Source organism: Pelobates fuscus, chromosome 9 (assembly GCF_036172605.1).
Source record: "Pelobates fuscus isolate aPelFus1 chromosome 9, aPelFus1.pri, whole genome shotgun sequence".
Lineage (NCBI taxonomy): Eukaryota > Metazoa > Chordata > Amphibia > Anura > Pelobatidae > Pelobates > Pelobates fuscus.
The window spans coordinates 16,647,938-16,669,282 of record NC_086325.1 but is presented as its reverse complement, the minus strand read 5'-3'; the positions used below and the strand labels follow the sequence as shown (position 1 = coordinate 16,669,282).

Sequence of the window (21,345 nt, the reverse complement as noted above, 5' to 3'; positions counted from 1 at the left end):
CGCCACACTTTATCAGACGCCTTTTGACCATCCTATTACCACTTAAACAGGCAAAAGATATGATAATTTCCTGACGAAAAGTAAAGGCTTTTATGGGTGCGGAACGTGCCTCGCATGTAGGGAAACATCAAATAAAAAAAGACATATAAAGAACACAAATGAAATTACTAACAAAGAGTTTATAATAAGAGACCAATTGACCTGTTTCTCTAAGAATATTATTTATTTATTAATTTGTCCATGTAACAAAATGTACATAGGGAGGACAATTAGATGTCTTCACGTCAGAATTTCTGAACACGTGAGAAATATCAAAAAAGGAGTTGAAACACATAGCGTTTCTCAGCATTTTAAGCACCACCACCATCAAAATCCACAAGGTCTTATGTTTTGTGCACGTAAATTGGTTAAAAATAATTGGAGGGGTGGAGATTTTATAAAGAAAATTGGTATAGAAGAAATGACTTTTATTTACAATTTTAATACTATGGTCCCCCATGGATTAAATTTAGACTTCGAATTATGTCATTTTTTGTCATGAATACCCCCTATCCCTTTTGAAGTCCTTCCCTTTTCCCCAGCTTTTTATCATAATTGTGATTGGGATTCTTATAGTTTTTTATTTATAGCAACATCTCCTCTCTACCCTTCTGGATTTTTACCCATTCTTATCTAAACTTTTTTATATGATTACAATAGTTTTATATATTTTTTATTATTATTATCTCCTATATTCCAAAGTATTATTACATGTATTTCTTATATTTTATTAATGATTTTATTATGTTCCCTTTTTTGTGTCTTATTATCTATCTTTATCTGGGTCCGTTGAGACCTGATGGACAATATATTCAAGGACTTTGTACTGAACAATATCTAATCCGGTTGTGGAACGCATGCAATGCGCTCCACGAAGAAAAAGGAAGTGGAACAGCCGACTCCTACAATTGATGGCTGTGGAACGCACGCGCTGCGTTCCACGAAGAATAAGGGAGGCAAACAGCTGAGTCACGTGATTTACGCACGCACGTATGACCGCGCGTGCGTTCCAACAGACCTCACGTGCGCTCAACACAATGAACTTCCGGTCCGGCAGATGCCGGTAATTTTAGAATTAAGGAACATATAAAAGAACACGAAGAGACAAGGATCATTACACCAACTGAGGAAGCCAGCTACTGGCGAAACGCGTTTTGGATTGATTCTACATATATATTTCTTATATTAATTTTTAAATTATTATTTTATATTGATTATTTTTTTATTCAATAAATTTCTGTTTAAACCTTCCTTGGAGCTTCCCTTTTCTATTCCTACCAAATTGGTTCAAAGTGGAGGAGACCAGGAGGAGATAAAAAGAGGGTGTTGGGGGGGCGGGGCTTAACAAGCAACCTGACCAGACGCCATTTCTCTGAGCTCCCAAAACCAAACAGCAATCTTGCGTATATCAGCCGAACCGAGCCCAATCCAAACTCCATACCTGCACAACCAGCGCCAGAAAGGCAAGGGGCACCGATCGATGCCTTTCTTTCAACCACCGAAGACAGCAAGACGAAAATACAAAACTGGGGCCTTCCACACGCTGTCAGACTTCAGGGATCTCCTAGGAAGCATCGCAACAACCAGCGCTGCATCACCCCACAACCTAGCTCCGGCTACCTCGCCGACCTACACTCCGAGCATGGGAAGGCGCTCTCAAAAACCGCACACCCCAGCGGAGGGCAGAGATATAGGAGCCATGCTCCAGCGGCCGGCGCAACCTAGGCCCACCACCGCCGAACGCCCAGACACGGGGCAGAATCTGTCGCTCCAACATCAGGAGCCCGACAACCCACAACACTCTCCAACACCAGCGGTCGAATCTCCTGAATCTGCCGACGACACTGCACCGGCCACCAAGAAGGATTTAAAAATGATGCTGGCCGAAATCCATAAAATGCTAGCGGCCGACTCGGCCGTACTCAAAACGGAAGTCAGGGCAGTATCGGAGAGGGTAAGAACTAACGAAACAGCCCTAACAGAGGTTCAGTCCCAGCTCCATACGATGGCGGACTCTATAAAAGCACTACAAGCGCAGCAACAATACACGACACTCAAGCTTTCCAGTATGGAAGACCGCCAGAGGCGCACCCACATCAAAATCAGGGGTATCCCCGCACTGATCACAGCAGAGGAACTACCCCACTATATCAGAAGACTGCTAGCCACAATCCTGCCACACACAGGGGCTAAGAAGATGGCAATAGAAAGCGTCTACCGCCTCCCAAGTCCTCCGCATCATCGGTCCACCACGGGGAGAGATGTCATCCTTCGCTGCATCTCCCTACCTGACAAGATGCAAATATTGTCGGGCCTGAAAAACAAAACTCCGCTCAACTTTGAAAATTCGACCCTGACCTTCTTCCAAGACTTGACAAGGTCCACACTATTGCACCGCAAATCATACGCCCCAGTCACGACACTGCTACAAACCGCGGGACTGAGCTACCGCTGGGGAGGGAATGGCTCACTAGCGGTCACTAGAGACGGGACAATGTATACTTTGCCATCCATGTCTGAGGCGGCAACCTTCCTGGAAACCCTGGGACTTTCGCCCCAAGACACACCAGCTGCATCGGGAGAACGGAGGTGGGACCCGGCTTCCATAACGCCCTTCGTCCCCAGAACAGCAAACCGGCAAGAAACAGCCAACCCGGACTGAAGAACATGGATTGGACTTTTGCTACTGCACCTCATTACACCTTATCTGCCTAACTTCGCACGCAACACACGCCTACCCATTAGGGCTCCTCAAGGTCCAAGCTCAATACAAACTCGCCGTTTAGACGACAGAAACAGCACCCACAGTAAGTGGCAATAATACCCCCCCCCCCGCGGCCCCATGGTCAAAAGCCTGCCTGCATAGGTTGACACAATACCACTGGGCCTTATCCTCGCCCACTATGCAAATACCCCCCTTAATTGAATGTTAGCACGACACAACCCTGCCCTCTTTCTAACCAGGCTCCGGGAAAGGAGCCGATCAGATGTCATAACCATAGCTCCCTCCGAGCTTTTCGCCCACACCTGATCACTCCACACCCGTAAGGCAACTACACCTTAACACTTTCACTTTCAGTTCCCAGCCTAGGAACTCAGAAGACAACATAACCCCTCTATCGCACCTAGGCAGACTGAAACCATACGACACTGTACAACCGTACACCTGACACCGCTTGTTAAATGTATAAAAATTGTGCTTTCGTTGATATACCACATACATGTGTATCCAATGCTTTTGTACCCATTGTTCTTGCTGTGGCTATTGTGGCTAAGCAAGCTGATTGTTAAGATTTGCACACAAAATAAAGAATAAAAAAAAAAAAAAAAAAAGAGGGTGTTGGATCTCCCTTAGAAGATCCTGAGGCGCTTACCATTAGAGCCAAGTGTGTTATTGGCTCTACGTTTATTATTGTAATAGCACCTTGTCTACTTATACAATACTACTGTCTGTAAAGGTAAACTAAAGCTCCACTTATATCTTGTTTGATTTGCATGTTTTGTGTTGTGAAGGTTAAGGGATTCCTTCACTTAAGTGTAAGAGCTTACTTTCACCTTACTGTTATTGTGTGCACCTTCTTTTTTATATAAAAAGCCATACAAATCGACGGAATGTTTAGGCTACCAAAGCCAGCAAGGGCTCCGGCGAATTATGGATCTCATCTTGTGATTCCAGTCGCTCCAACAAAAGGCATTGATTCTCAGGGCACTCCGGGGGAAGACCCCACTACTCTTTGAAGGTTCTACGCTGTCTATCTTCCCAGACCTGACAAGGAATACCCTTTCTTGGAGAAAAGGAATGCAACCCTTCCTGCAACACCTGCGAAACAAGGATATAACTTACAAATGGGTAATCCCACGAGTGCTCCTCTTTTCTCAGGAAGGAACTGCCCACAGAGTACACAGCTCCCAAGAGCTAGAAGCGCTGCTAGCCACTTTGGGGCTCCTGAAACTGACAATCCAACAGGGTCTGAGCATGTCACAGCTGAATCCAGCCAACGTACCGGAAATTACCCCCAGACAAGCACGGCAGGTGCAATGGGCCACCGCACCAACATGAAGGACTTTGCCCCTTCTAAGGGATTGACTTTCCACCAATACCTACCACTACTGTACATTACATTATAGTTAGACACCTCACATTCGGTTAAGCTCCACTTTAACTTCTAGTTTCTGTTGCACGCACACTACCCCTTGTAGCAATATCTCATATAATTTACCTCACCTGCTACCCAACATGGTTGATACACACGGGGCCTGCTCTGTGAGACAGCTGCCTGTAAAGGAGTACCTTGTAATATCTTTAACCCTCCCCCCCATTCCCACCACTGATCCACCCGAGCTAAGGCACCAAGCAGCTACAGCTGATGGGGATGCACTAAAATGATTTAAAATAATAATAAATCCTGCTATTTTTCATTAAATGATAATTTCCAAAGATAGACAGACTTAGCTCCACAGAAACAAACAGACAAAACAAAACACAACATTTTCATGTCAGAAAACAGTGGTGGAAAGGCTGAGAAATCCATTGCATTGCTAAAAAAAAAAATGACATGTATTAAAAAAATTTCGTTCGGGAGCAAAAGAAGTAACAGGGAAAAAAACTAAACAGATTATTAAATTGCACCAAAAAATTGCTGAAAATTAGATGTAAAAGTACCAGCAACAATTTGCTAAATCTCCCCGACAGTGTCTTTAAATGGACACTCCACAGTCCAAATACAAAAAAAATCAGTTTAGTAGATATCCCCCATTTTTTTCATTAAGGCTATATCTAACAACAGCTTTCAAAAGCTGTGGCTTTCTTGACTGCAATCTTTGCACGCCGTCCCCTTCTAGCTCCACCCAGACTGTCTGTGGCTGTCCAATCACAGACTTCCCAATGCAGCTCAATGAGAAGTCTTTGCAAGGCAGGTGCTCTGGACAATTGCTGCCTCTTGAGTTTAGCTCCACTGACCTAGCCAAACCAGGAAGAAAAAGGACTGATTGTCTGATTGACAGCCTGGGGGGTGTAACAAGGTGCATATATAAAAGTGACAATATCTATTGCCCAAGTTGAAGTGGATCCTAAAGGTTCAATCGAGCTTTGTGTCTGGCAGTCTGCACATCACAATATAACACGTTCTGGTGAGATAGGTGGACTTCCGATTCCTCAAGAAAATGAAATGATGATCCTGGATACACACGCTAAACGCCTGATTATTAACACTGCAATACAGAACCATGTTAAAAAAAAACATCGCTGCGATCCGACTCATTTCACTTATTAAATCCTCTTCAGGAAAACCTGCATACAGGGCCAGCCACCCCTGAATGAGGTACCCTTATATCTACACCAAACGAAGGTCTAAATTAAATACTCCTGATTTATATTCCAAATGGAGTAATTCATTTATCAGCTGGCATTCAGGTATTCATGGTCCAATCAGATCATAATATGACATTTTCAGTATGTTGGCTTTTTTCGTCTTGAATTGGTTCGTATTTGCTCGGTGAAATTAAGGAGGGCTTAGACCCCCCCAGTCGCATCATGTAAGTCACAAAATTCATAATTCGATCCACCAATCAATCAGCACTTTCCCTATGTACAAGGCATATACTGACGTACAGCACAACGGCTTGCTATATTCCCTGGGGCATAATAAAAGTATAACACAGTGGGGTCAGGTTCCTGCATTAAACTGTGAATGAATTGGAGGGGTGTCCATTTCCTGCGTTAATCCTGTAATCCTGCTTATATAACAGGGACACACTGTAATGTTTGATGTACAGATCGGGTCTAAGCTTACAGATTGCAGGAGGCGGCTGATTATAGATTGCCGGACCCGGCTAATGTTCCGCTCTGACACCATACACCTCTAGGACAGAACAGACAAGTGATGGTTGTAACCTCTAGGACCTATTAATGATGCTGTATAGAAATAAAGTGATACCGCTAGGACTGGACAGTAGCTTGTCTTCCTGTAATAGTGAGGTTGGCACAATAGGAGTGGCACTGCATGGCTCGATGCCATCCGGATACCATGCTGTAATCCCCGGCACTGTTTCCCTTAATCCTCTGTTTGCACAGAGTGAAAGTGACCCTCTTCACCCAGCTCTCACACTACACCTGTGATAATCTGGGGGATAGGGAGGAGGAGGGCAGCTAATACAGGTCCGAACCCTCTATATAAATCCCAGAGGTCTGATGTGAGGACCAAGCAGCACACCCTGGTAAATGATGTATTTCTATCTCCTGGCCCTCGTCCTCCTGCACTCTGCCACCGGCTTTGTGAGTATCTGCATCCACACTCACTCTTAGATAAGTTAGATCAGTTATTTATTTCATGTCTTCCATAACTCCTTATACACCCACACTCACACTCAGATCAGTTATTCATTGTATGTCTCCCTTATACACCCACACTCACACTCACACTCAGATCAGTTATTAATTGTATGTCTCCCTTATATACCCACACTCACACTCACACTTAGATCAGTTATTAATTGTATGTCTCCCTTATATACCCACACTCACACTCACACTTAGATCAGTTATTAATTGTATGTCTCCCTTATATACCCACACTCACACTTAGATCAGTTATTCATTTCATGTCTCCCTTATATACCCACACTCACACTCACACTTAGATCAGTTATTCATTTCATGTCTCCCTTATACACTCACACTCCTTTCTGTTATTCATTTAAATGTGAACTGTCCCCTCCCAGGATTTGTAATATTATATTACTCAGTCCCTATAACTAGTATATTTGTATTTGTGATGTAATAAAATTAAATTAAATGTAGAAATCCACCCCTCTTCATCCTGTAACTGGGCCGTCGGCATAGAGAGAGCCACCTCCATCTTAGCTCCCTGTCAATCATTGTTATAAGCTCCGCCATTTACACCTGGCAGTCAGCATAAAGAGAGCCGCCTACATCTTAGCTTCCTGTCAATCATTGTCATAAGCTCCGCCCTTTACACCTGGCAGTCAGCATAGAGAGAGCCGTCTACATCTTAGCTTCCTGTCAATCATTGTTATAAGCTCTACCCTTTACACCTGGCAGTCAGCATAGAGAGAGCCGCCTCCATCTTAGCTCCCTGTCAATCATTGTTATAAGCTCTGCCCTTTACACCTGGCAGTCAGCATAGAGAGAGCCGCCTACATCTTAGTTCCCTGTCAATCATTGTTATAAGCTCTGCCCTTTACACCTGGCAGTCAGTATAGAGAGAGCCGCCTCCATCTTAGCACCCTGTCAATCATTGTTATAAGCTCCGCCCTTTACACCTGGCAGTCAGTATAGAGAGAGCCACCTCCATCTTAGCTCCCTGTCAATCATTGTTATAAGCCCCGCCCTTGACACCTGGCAGTCAGTATAGAGAGAGCCACCTCCATCTTAGCTCCCTGTCAATCATTGTTATAAGCTCTGCCCTTTACACCAGGCAGTCAGCATAGAGAGCCACCTCTATCTTAGCTTCCTGTCAATCATTGTTATAAGCTCTGCCCTTTACACCTGGCAGTCAGTATAGAGAGAGCCACCTCCATCTTAGCTCCCTATCAATCATTGTTGTAAGCTCCGCCCTTTACATCTGGCGGTCAGTATAGAGAGAGCCACCTCCATCTTAGCTCCCTGTCAATCATTGTTGTAAGCTCCGCCCTTTACATCTGGCGGTCAGTATAGAGAGAGCCACTTCCATCTTAGCTCCCTATCAATCATTGTTATAAGCTCCACCCTTTACACATGACAGTCAGCATAGAGAGAGCATACAAAGGGGAGGGGACATGAAGCAATGTTTCTATTTCTCTCTCGTCTTCATTTGCATTGTGTGCCACAACTGTGCCATGTCTGAAATCGATTATAATATAATTTACTAAATCTTCTATATTATTTGTATTTATTTTTTAAGTGGATCACTTAAAAAATAAGTTATAGTTGATTATCAATGATTTATTCAATTATGAGTACTCCTCTTTAATGTGTCTTTCATAACGCGATCATGTACTCACACTCATACTCACATCCGCACTCACACTACTATCTGTTATTCATGTATCGTGATGATCATTGCTTCCTCGTGCACTCACACTCATACTCACATATCTGTTCATGTAATGTATCCTTCATTGCTCCCTTGTGCACTCACACTCACATTCCGACTGTAAATACACCTGTGAGAGGAAGACTTGGCTGGGTGTATAAATCATGTATGACTGTTCACATATCAATATGGCGGTAATGCACACAGAATTCTGGGTAAAACTCTAAAACTGCAGAAAACAGCAGGAATTTTCTGCGTTAGAAGTTTTCATCAGAAATATTCTTTCTAAATCTGGTTCTAAAGGGAAGAAATGTATAAAACTGGGGGGAGACCAAGGTGGAAGTGTTACTATAGAAACCACTGGGATTGTTTGGTTCCATGTTGATTGCTCTGCTTTCCTGTTTCAGCACATTTCTCACTGAGTATATTGCGCTCAGCTAGAGAAAGACAAACAAGCGGAGATTGAACATGGCTTTGGATGTCACTGCGCCGTGTGTCTCGCTGTTATGGGACTTAGTTTGGGGTTTAACAAGCGACAAGCCTGCTGTATTATGTGTATGTGAAGTGTGCGGTCATACTCAGTCTTGCTATAGAATGAGGCAGAGACTGAGGGTAATTAGAACAGGAAACAGTGATACATTATGTAACATGTATGAGCACGGAATCGTAGATCGGTAAACAAATATCGTATTGTTTAGAAACCATAAACAGTGAATCTGAGAAATGGAGGCTGCTATCAACCTTCAATCTTTTTGTAATAATTTTAGTTAAACTGATAGTATGTCTAACCTCTCCTGGGATGCAATTCTTTGCATCCACTTTTCTGCCTTGATCTGTTTGCCCTGTGGTCTATAAGACTCGGTGAGAAGACGGCAGTAAGGAGTAAGAGAGTGGATAAAGTGCAGAGCTAGCATATAGTAGAAGGTGTACATACTCGAAGTGCTATGGTGTTTGTGTAGAAAGTCATTTCCTTCCATTTGGCTTTGAAACCTGATAATTTAATGTTCTTGGATTTTCTGATCCCATGCTAAAAGCCATAATTTTCATAATTTCCATCTAGCTAGTAACTTCCTGAAACGCCCGATATAATGTCCTTAGCCGACATGCATACAATTTCAGCGAGGAACTTGGCCTCCTCCAAAGCTCTGCTTCCGCACAATGCAGGCTATTTGTATAACAGACTTGGAGATTTGTTTCATTTTAAACCTGTCCAAATTTGGGTCAATTGACTGATCGTCCGAGTTCCAAAAACTCCAAGACAAAACATAACCAAATCACAAACCAAATGAGACACTCAATGGACGAGCACGTTCGCTTTGAATGTGATCTCGATTTCTGACGATGGTGCCAAATAAAGAGAAGATTGATGGGAAAAAGATGATTGGTGGTTAGGGTACAGTCTCTAAATGTTTATTTTATTCACAGATGACGTGAGAAGTGATCAATACAAGGAAAAGAGTAGGAGCAGTAAAAACAAATCTATATTTATATATTATATCTTTAATAAACATATCATATATTAATATATAACTAGATTGTTTTTGATTGATTTTCCTATTTTTTCCTCTGTTGGTTACTTTTTCTCATTTGATCTGTGAACCAAAGGTGGGATAATGTGCCTATCAGTGTACTGTAAAATATAAACAATATATGATATTATGTGTCTATTTTGCAGTACACTGTTTGGCCCAATTTTTTGTCCTTTTGGTTTGTCTGATTCGTTTTCCAAATCGTTTTTCGTTAACAAAAGCCGAACCGCCATATATCTGAAATTCGTCTGTCCTGAAATTATTATTTTTTATTAAAATGTTTGGCCACGCATAAGTCTACAGTAGAATAGCCAAACTTAATGTTATCAAAAATGTCCTAATGTATTACAAATAAAATAAATAAAACATAGGAACTTGGTGAAATCTTACGCGATCCCTTACAACCTTGGACTCCAACGAGCTCAATGCCAAGTCCAACAGTTTCTTCTTCATTCACCTCCTCAGCTTGAGTCAAGACAGCTCAGTCATGATGGGAGCCTCATGGTGGGTAGTATTCTAATCATGGCGTGCCTCCGTTGTAGCTAAGCTAAGAAAAGGACGACACTGAATTATTGTCCTTATCTAAAAAGGAAACAATTTCAGAAAGCTGGCTCCTTGTCATATTGATCCATTCTACTCTGCGGCATCTACTTCTGCTAAATTTAGAAGCAAATAAAGCACCGCATTTAAAAGGTGGACATCTAGAGGACTCGTGACAGAAGACAGAAAGAAATGCTTGTGGTAGGTTGTATCCTTGTCTATAACAAAATGTGTTGAATTGTATAGTGATACTGAGTATTTCTGCACACTTTCAGAGTTTTCTGTTGATGAAAAAATATATATATATTGTCAAATGTCTCTTTTGGAAAAAACTGGGACAAACAAACGTTATGAACATTTACTGAACAGGTGCACATTGATCATTATTGTTTGCACAACTTTAATCTTTATATGCACACATTTTGTAGATCTGGAAGTGTGTAGTAATACATTGCACCAATTTACAGTTGGAAACGTGTTATAAATATTGTTTAACTTACTACTTAGTGCATAATGTCACTGTCATTAGTACACTAGGAAGGACTGACCATTAAACATGTCACTGTCATTAGTACACCGTGACCCTGGGAGGGACTGACCATTAAACATGTCACTGTCATTAGTACATTGTGACCCTGGGAATGACCGACCCTTAAACATGTCACTGTCATTAGTACACTGTGACCCTGGGAGGGACCGACCATTAAACATGTCACTGTCATTAGTACACCGTGACCCTGGGAGGGACTGACCATTAAACATGTCACTGTCATTAGTACATTGTGACCCTGGGAAGGACTGACCATTAAACATGTCACTGTCATTAGTACACCGTGACCCTGGGAGGGACCGACCATTAAACATGTCACTGTCATTAGTACACCGTGACCCTGGGAGGGACTGACCATTAAACATGTCACTGTCATTAGTACATTGTGACCCTGGGAGGGACTGACCATTAAACATGTCACTGTCATTAGTGCACTGTGACCCTGGGAGGGAACGACCATTAAACATGTCACTGTCATTAGTACGCTGTGACCCTGGAAGGAAGGGACCATTAAACATGTCACTGTCATTAGTACACCGTGACCCCGGGAGGGACTGACCATTAAACATGTCACTGTCATTAGTACACTGTGACCCTGGGAGGAAGGGACCATTAAACATGTCACTGTCATTAGTACACCGTGACCCTGGGAGGGACTGACCATTAAACATGTCACTGTCATTAGTACACTGTGACCCTGGGAGGAAGGGACCATTAAACATGTCACTGTCATTAGTACACCGTGACCCTGGGAGGGACTGACCCTTAAACATGTCACTGTCATTAGTACACTGTGACCCTGGGAGGGACTGACCATTAAACATGTCACTGTCATTAGTACACTGTGACCCTGGGAGGGACTGACCATTAAACATGTCACTGTCATTAGTACACCGTGACCCTGGGAAGGACTGACCATTAAACATGTCACTGTCATTAGTACACTGTGACCCTGGGAGGGACTGACCATTAAACATGTCACTGTCATTAGTACACTGTGACCCTGGGAGGGACTGACCATTAAACATGTCACTGTCATTAGTACACCGTGACCCTGGGAAGGACTGACCATTAAACATGTCACTGTCATTAGTACACTGTGACCCTGGTAGGGACTGACCATTAAACATGTCACTGTCATTACTACACTGTGACCCTGGTAGGGACTGACCATTAAACATGTCACTGTCATTAGTACACTGTGACCCTGGGAGGAAGGGACCATTAAACATGTCACTGTCATTAGTACAGTGTGACCCTGGGAGGGACTGACCATTAAACATGTCACTGTCATTAGTACAGTGTGACCCTGGGAGGGACTGACCATTAAACATGTCACTGTCATTAGTACATTGTGACCCTGGGAAGGACTGACCATTAAACATGTCACTGTCATTAGTACACTGTGACCCTGGTAGGGACTGACCATTAAACATGTCACTGTCATTAGTACACTGTGACCCTGGGAGGAAGGGACCATTAAACATGTCACTGTCATTAGTACACTGTGACCCTGGGAGGGACCGACCATTAAACATGTCACTGTCATTAGTACACTGTGACCCTGGGAGGGACTGACCCTTAAACATGTCACTGTCATTAGTACACTGATAAGGACTGACCATTAAACATGTCACTGTCATTAGTACACTGTGACCCTGGGAGGGACCAACCCTTAAACATGTCACTGTCATTAGTACACTGGGAAGGACTGACCATTAAACATGTCACTGTCATTAGTACACTGTGACCCTGGGAGGGACCGACCATTAAACATGTCACTGTCATTAGTACACTGTGACCCTGTGAGGGACCGACCCTTAAACATGTCACTGTCATTAGTACACTGGGAAGGACTGACCATTAAACATGTCACTGTCATTAGTACACTGTGACCCTGGGAGGGACTGACCATTAAACATGTCACTGTCATTAGTACACTGTGACCCTGGGAGGGACTGACCCTTAAACATGTCACTGTCATTAGTACGCTGTGACCCTGGGAGGGACTGACCATTAAACATGTCACTGTCATTAGTTCCCTGTGACCCTGGGAGGGTCTGACCCCTTAACATGTCACTGTCATTAGTACACTGTGACCCTGGGAGGGACTGACCCCTTAACATGTCACTGTCATTAGTACCCTGTGACCCTGGGAGGGACTGACCCTTAAACATGTCACTGTCATTAGTACACTGTGACCCTGGGAGGGACTGACCGTTAAAAATGTCATTTTGAAAATTACATTTGGGACTAGGAACTATTGAACAGGTTAACAAATGTCTACAGCAAATTACTTTCTATTTTCTATATGCAGAGAATTGGATATCAAGATACGACTTCCAGTGATCAACAGTCCATTGGCTGGAATATTCCATATGACGAACTGCCTCAGCAAATGAGACATAAAGCATTAATGTAAACATACAATTTGCCCTCTCCCTTGTGTCCTGTCTCTTTCCCATTTCCCTGTCTCTGTCTCTGTCTCAGGTGAGTTTGCTCCATCCAGAAATTGTAGAACTGTGTATACGTCATTACTTATCTGTCTATTCTTCTTCTACCATTATATTCTCTAGTCCTGTAGTAAGTCACCAACCCACCTGTGTGCTCTCTGCAGACGTCTCCTAATGAAAAGGATGCACAGGATCCCAAGCAGTGTGTCAGAGGACCCAGAAGACCCCGAAGACTTGACTGATGACGTGTGGGAAGACGAATATGACCCAGACATGGTGAAATGTCTGGAGCTGGTGAGATGGACAGGAGATATATCGAGATCAGTGTTTTTCCTTTGGAGTTTGCCCAGAGAAGCAGTCCTCTCACCTGTTTAAAAGACATTGTAGAATATTTATTTACTGTGATCTGTGATCATTGACATGTGTGTGCGAGTTATCTGATAACTGTCTCACTTGGGTCAATTCTTGAAACTATGGCAAGTAAGACAGGAGAGTCCTGCAAGTTCAAGCTATGAGTCGAATTATATTAATGTCTGGATTACGTAATTTTAAATAGTTTTTTATTGCCTGAAATCTGTGGGATGAATCTGGGCAACTACAAGCTTCTCTGACTGGATATTAGTGCGAATTCTCAAGAGAATTGGTGAATTGTGCTGTACTAGGGAACGATCACAAGTTGTAGATTTTACAGTCACAATTTGTTGCAGAGTGTGAAAATAATACCTGAAAACTGAAAAAGGGGAAACAAAATGTAAAAACAAAAACATTATACCGAGCATCTCACTAGTTCAATCGTTATGCATTTGTGCATGGAGGAAAAAGTTGGTTCATCTAAATCGATTCATCTGAAAATCTGATAATTGTGTTTGGAGTGATTTCGTCCATGGGACATTTTCGTTCGGACGGATTTCGTCCATACAATCATTTTGGGAAAACTATTTGGATGAACCAAAATGGTGAGAATATTAGTGTCAATTAGTGTACAACAAAATATAATTATATAATGACAATTAGCATACCGTAAAATATAGTAATATAATGGCAATTAGTGTACTGTAAAATATAATTATATAATGTCAATTAGCATATCGTAAATGATAGTAATATAATGTCAATTAGTGTACTGCAAAATATAATTATATAATGTCACTTAGAATACGGTAAAATAAAATAATATAATGTCAATTAGTATACCCTAAAATATAATAATATAATGTCAATTAGTGTACTGCAAAATATAATTATATAATGTAAATTAGTATACGTAAAATATAATATAATAATTAGTGTACTGCAAAATATAATTAAATAATGTCAATTAGTATACTGTAAAATATAATTATATAATGTCAATTAGTATACCGTAAAATATAATAATATAATGTCATTTAGTGTACTGCAAAATATAATTATATAATGTCAATTAGTATACCGTAAAATATAATAATATAATATCATTTAGTGTACTGCAAAATATAATTATATAACGTCTCTTAGAATACGGTAAAATAATATAATGTCAATTAGTATACCCTAAAATATAATTATATAATGTCACTTAGAATACGGTAAAATAAAATAATATAATGTCAATTAGTATACCCTAAAATATAATAATATAATGTCAATTAGTGTACTGCAAAATATAATTATATAATGTGTATTAGTATACTGTAAAATATAATTATATAATGTAAATTAGTATACCGTAAAATATAATAATTAGTTTACTGCAAAATATAATTATATAATGTCAATTAGTATACCATAAAATATAGTAATATAATGTCATTTAGTGTACTGCAAAATATAATTATATAATGTCAATTAGTATACCGTAAAATATAATAATATAATATAATTTAGTGTACTGCAAAATATAATTATTATGTATCTATTGGACACTGATAGGTGCATTGTCATGCCATTTGTTTCACAGATCAAGTAAGAAAATGTAACCAACAGAGGGCAAAAAAGTAGGAGCAGTAAAAAATCAATAGTTATATATGATATATTTATTTTATATTTTTCAAGTATACAATAATATATATTGTTGTTTTTTTTTATACTGCTCCCCTTTTTTTCCCCTATCGGTCACTTTCTCATTTAATCTGTGAATAAAATTAACACTTAGGGACTGTTCCCTATGGCCGTCAATTACCTTTTTTCTCATAAATCGTATTTTTTTTTTTTTTATGCCATGGACAGAACTCCAAATCATGAAACAAACAAACTGTTTGTCCATTGTCATTTTGTTTATTTTGTGATTTTCCCATGTAGTGTTTTGGAATTTGAAATTTCCAACAAATCGCTGATCCCCCAACATTTAGATGAATTGTAGTTCCTTTGAAACTATACGCACAAGTCTAGTCTTACAAAGATACAAAGTATAGCACTTAGAGGATGTGGAATCCACAGAAAGAAAGAGTAATAACCAAAGAACAGGTATATTATAGAAACAGCGGCAAGGCAGAGTCAGGGAAATAAGAATTGAAAGAAAAAGAGATAAGACAAAGCCAAACAAGCTCTTATTATGTAAGGAATCTTCTGTGAGAGACAAAACTATGGATTGTACAGGAGTGTATGGCGTGCGCCAAGCGTGCATTGGCCTGGATTGTACAGGAGTGTATGGCCTGCGCCAAGCGTGCATTGACCTGGATTGTACAGGAGTGTATGGCGTGCGCCAAGCGTGCATTGGCCTGGATTGTACAGAAGTGTATGGCGTGCGCCAAGCGTGCATTGACCTGGATTGTACAGGAGTGTATGGCGTGCACCAAGCGTGCATTGACCTGGATTGTACAGAAGTGCTAACATCGCCGCACAATTACTTGCTATAAGAGCCTCCATGAGTGATCCTGATTTCATGGTACGCATTATTTGTTAGTCCTTGTGTTAGTGAGCACTGGTGACTCGGAGGACGAGAGAGTCATGACAGGTGCTGAGAAAAAAGATAACGTCACAAATCCGCAACCACCACGACAAATGTTATAATGTGTCTGCCTTGTATCTATTTCCTCTGTATGTTCTTTTATTCTGGAAACCTCAATAAATGTCTAATGTTTTCTGCTTGCAGTGTGCGTATTGTATGTGACATGGAGACGGATATGGGAATCCTGGCACCTGGGTCCAACAGGATGTTCACAGAATATCCTTAAATGCTACTAATTTACACTGACGTTAGCAGTAACGTACACATTATAGTGCTTTATGTGTCCATTTCAACGTTGTCTACAGTCCGTCCTACACAGCAGAGGCTGTGATCTTAGTTTGGCTATGATATATATGATATGATATATTATTGTATGGTTGTTTTATTTATTCCCAGAGGTAATTGATTTAATGTTCAAAAATCATTTGAATGTAAAAGAATCCGCATTTGAAGACTGACAGTTTCTTTCAAGTGGATAAGTTTATATATATATTTTTAAATATTTTGAGTTTAATTACCATTCCCACCAGCTCTGATATGAGTGCTAACTAACGGCGATATATCCGAAGTTGTATAATGTGGGTTCTCTTGGCAGGTGACCCAGAATGCTACAGGAACGTTAATGGGAAAAGATCGATGTGTGTGTGAGGTCCAGTTACCAGACAGCTCCTTCCCAGCCAAAAAAGTGGGTTATTTGGAAGATGAGACCATTCGTTTAAGTAACCGAGTGGAACATGAAATGCAGATGGTAAGTTGGACATTACTGTATTGATGTCACAGATAATGAGAACTAGACTGATAACCCACCATGTCTTCAATATGTCTAAAACAATGATTCAGCACTACCAGAGTCAACAACTCCTACCACACAAAAAACCTCTCCAGACCCGTGTTACCGAGCGGACATTTTCTGGTGGTGCTTGTCAGTTTGATCACGATTAGTTTAATCCCAATCATTTTGGCTTAGCATCATTGGGTGAACTAAGATTTGAATATGGGATGGAGGGTAGCGTAAGCAAAGACGATGTTGGGTTAATGTTAGTGATAGAACGATGGCTGATAATGATGGGTTAGGAAAAATCTAATGATATGATAAGAACATTTTGTTTGTGTCAGTGTGTAAAAATCCCATCTTAGCAGAACAGTGCAGACATAGGAGAGATGGCAGATTCAAAGGTTTAATTTGTTCCTTTTTAATGTATGGAATATGAAGTGTTACCATGAAGTATCTGAGCATTGAGCAGATCCTGGTAAATCTGTTGTTTATTAACCACTTCAGCAGTAGATGAATTATACAGACTGCAGGGCAGCACTGTTCGTGCACTGCCTAGTATGCTGAACAAATAATTCAGATTTGGGTATACAATTATTGAAATTCTTATCTCTCGGCTTCTTTTCTGTAACCCTGCTTCTCATTACTGCTCGGTTTGTCCCCTTCAGATTGAGGAGCAGTATATCAGGCTGGATTTGTATTTGGAAAACCTCACAAACCTCACTAAGAGGGTGGAAAATTTGGAGAAGATGCGCCCCGAGGATCTGATAGAGTTCAACTTTGAGCTGTTGAAGAAGGAGATAAAAGAAATGGAAATATTAATCTTGGAGCTGAGAAAGAAGCAGAAAGGCAGTCACGTGGAGAACTTGGACATGGAGGTAAGTCTATCTATTGTCAGCACAGGAGGAATAATATCATCCAAGGAGGTGGCTGAGCCACAGGAAAGGGGTGGATGGGTATAAAAGGTAAAAGGTCTTGCTTTGTCACCTGGTCCTTTAATAATCCCACTCTATACAACTTCTTATACACAGTGGGTGCCACCTACTTCCTTAATAATTCCGCTCTATTCAAGTTCTCAAAGACACTGGGTGCCACCGGGTCCTTTAATAACCCCCCTCTATACAAGTTCTCATAAACACTGGGTGCCATCTGCTCCTTTAATAAGCCTGCTCTATTCCAGTTCTTATACACACTGGGTGCCATCTGCTCCTTTAATAAGCCTGCTCTATTCCAGTTCTTATACACACTGGGTGAAAGGTTTCACTCATCCATGTGGCCGTCCTCTCCGTAGGTCAGGAACATCTCCAAGATTGTCAACCAATTAGAAACCCTGGACAAGAACAACGTTCTTAAGACACAGAGGGAGATGGAGTTGCTCAAAAAACGAATCCTGGACTGCGAGAAGAATCTAAAAAATATGAAGCCCGCTGTTCCTATACCCCTTGGTAATATAAACGTCCCACGATGCAGAATATACATTGATAGGTTATATGGAGTAATAGAAGGAGTTATAGGGAGGGTTATATGGAGTAATAGAAGGAGTTATAGGGAGGGTTATATGGAGTAATAGAAGGAGTTATAGGGAGGGTTATATGGAGTAATAGAAGGAGTTATAGGGAGGGTTATATGGAGTAATAGGGGGAGTTATATGGAGTAATAGAAGGTGTTATATGAGGAGTTATTTGGAGTAATAGGATGAGTTATAGGGAGAGTTTATATGGAGTAATAGGAGGAGTTATAGGGAGAGTTATATGGAGTAATAGGAAGAGTTATAGGGAGAGGTTATGTGGAGTAATAGGAGGAGTTATAGGAGGGATATACTGAGTAATAGGAGGAGTTATAGGGAGGGTTATATGGAGTAATAGGAGGAGTTATAGGGAGAGTTATATGGAGTAATAGGAAGAGTTATAGGGAGGGGTTATATGGAGTAATAGGAGGAGTTATAGGGAGGGTTATATGGAGTAATAGGAGGAGTTATAGGGAGGGTTATAGGGAGTAATAGGAGGAGTTATAGGGAGGGTTATATGGAGTAATAGGAGGAGTTATAGGGAGGGTTATATGGAGTAATAGGATGAGTTATAGGGAGAGGTTATATGGAGTAATAGGAGGAGTTATAGGGAGAGTTATATGGAGTAATAGGAAGAGTTATAGGGAGGGGTTATATGGAGTAATAGGAGGAGTTATAGGGAGGGTTATATGGAGTAATAGGAGGAGTTATAGGAGGGATATATGGAGTAATTGGAGGAGTTATAGGGAGGTTATATGGAGTAATAGAAGGTGTTATATGAGGAGTTATTTGGAGTAATAGGATGAGTTATAGGGAGAGGTTATATGGAGTAATTGGAGGAGTTATAGGAGGGATATATGGAGTAATTGGAGGAGTTATAGGGAGGTTATATGGAGTAATAGAAGGTGTTATATGAGGAGTTATTTGGAGTAATAGGATGAGTTATAGGGAGAGGTTATATGGAGTAATTGAGGGAGTTATAGGAAGGATTTATGGAGTAATAGGGGGAGTTATAGAGAAGGTAATATCAAGCAAAAGGAGGTGTTATATGAGGAGTTACATGGAGTAATAGGAGGGGTTATAGGGAGAGTTATATGGAGTAATAGGAGGAGTTATAGGGAGAGTTATGAGGAGTTATATGCAGTCATAGGATGAGTTATAGGGAGGGTTATTTGAAGTAACATGTAACAAAGAGAACATCATAGAAATAGGAGGAGCTTTAATATGAGCTATATAGAGGTGATAAAAAAGTATATATTTATTAATTAAGTTATGTAGTATGATGTGTTTTGTAGTAATTGAGTCTGTGTTGCTATCTATGTTCATTAACATTAATTTTCCAAGTTGATCTAATTTAACTTTTTGTCACTTTTTCCTCCAGGATCATGCCAGCACCATGGTTTGGCTCGCATCAGCAATCCAAACCTTCTGCAGATGAACTGGAAAGGTTCTGGGTACAAATACGGGGCCTGGGGCAAAGACGCGGCCTGGAATGCCACCAAGAAGATGATGTATTGGGTAGCACCACTTAACGCAGATGGCCGAATACTAGAGTCAGTGCGAATATATCCAACTCTTTATGACTTACAAATGTACAAAAACCAGATGGACTTGCCTCTTATAACGACCATTAAGAATAAAGTGAACTACACCATCGCTGGTCAAGGTTCAGGGATGGTTGTATACAACTATAACTTGTACTACAACTGTTATAACTCAAGAGATATGTGCAGAATCAATTTAGGTAGTGCTTTCCAACAGCGGAAAACCATTCCGGGTGCAGTTTTCAATAATAAGTACTCCTATTCTTCGTCCAGCTATCAGGATATTGACTTTGCCTCCGACGAGAAAGGCCTGTGGGTTATATTTACCACTGAAGAAACATCTGGTAACATTGTAGTGGGTAAAGTCAATGTTGCCACCCTGACAGTAAATAGCACCTGGACCACCACACAGTACAAGCCTGGTGTCACCAATGCCTTCATGATCTGTGGTGTCCTCTATGCAACCCGCTCTGTCAGCCCAAAGCAAGAAGAAGTCTTCTACATGTTTGACACCAAGACAGGAAAAGACGGACATATCAGCATCATGTTCGAGAAGGTCACGGAGAAAGTGCAAAGTCTGAATTATAACCCGAATGACCGCAAGCTGTACATGTGGAGTGATGGGTTTCTGACATCCTACGATATTTTTATGAAACCTTGAGATTTCGATCCAATGTTCTTCCTATAAAGGTCTGTCCTGTCTTCTTTCAGTTGTTCTTAGTTGTTCCCCTTGCTTAACGCAAAATAAATAAATATACAACACTGTATTGACTTTTGACACTTTTTCCACTAACTTTCTTCTGAGTATAATTCTGAAGAATAATTTAAATAATCCCTTATTTGTTTTGCTTTTTTTTATAACAAGTCACGTAGGAGAGGTGCAACAAGCCAAACAAATACTATACTAACTTAGTTCTTTAAAAAAAATCCTTTTTAATCTTTTGGTGGCAGAGAATACTGTGGTATCCAGTGGACGTAGCAACCTGCCTCTTGTCACTGCAGACAGATAGAAAACATCTCTTTCAAGGTTAGATGATACGATCTGCATACAGTGCTGAGGTCCCCGAGTCCCCTGCAGGAGAATATTATGACCCAAATCTCCTAGATCCAGTTCGAGATGCTCTCTCCGTATATTCTGCCTCTGTTTAATAAAATCAGTCTGATTTAATGGGTTCTTACAAATCATGTAAGTTATATTTACAAATGATTATATCAGAAAAATAAAGTAATTATGTGAAATATTTCCTGCGTGCGGCTGTTTCCTTACTTTGTCTTCAGAAAGGAGAAATGAACACCAACTGCGATAATAGCAGTTCAAGGATGTCTCAGTCAATATAGTTCTATTTTTTCCCCCTATTTAGTCAATTTGTAATGCCGTTTACTGCAAGAATATGTAAAAGTAATTCTTTGGCGGCATCTTGCGGCCAAACTCTGTATTACTCTTGTAAT

General features: G+C 40.7%; 1 protein-coding gene across 1 annotated transcript; it reads left to right on the top strand.

Annotated features, from left to right (window-relative positions):
* The first annotated feature begins 6,242 nt into the window (after positions 1-6,242).
* On the top strand, positions 6,243-21,137 carry LOC134573466 (olfactomedin-like). Its single transcript, XM_063433232.1, has 5 exons — positions 6,243-6,313; positions 16,669-16,821; positions 17,514-17,723; positions 18,137-18,290; positions 19,734-21,137. Exons 1-5 carry the CDS (start codon positions 6,260-6,262, stop codon positions 20,555-20,557), a joined length of 1,395 nt encoding a protein of 464 aa, XP_063289302.1. The 5' UTR covers positions 6,243-6,259; the 3' UTR covers positions 20,558-21,137.
* Positions 21,138-21,345: the final 208 nt, after the last annotated feature.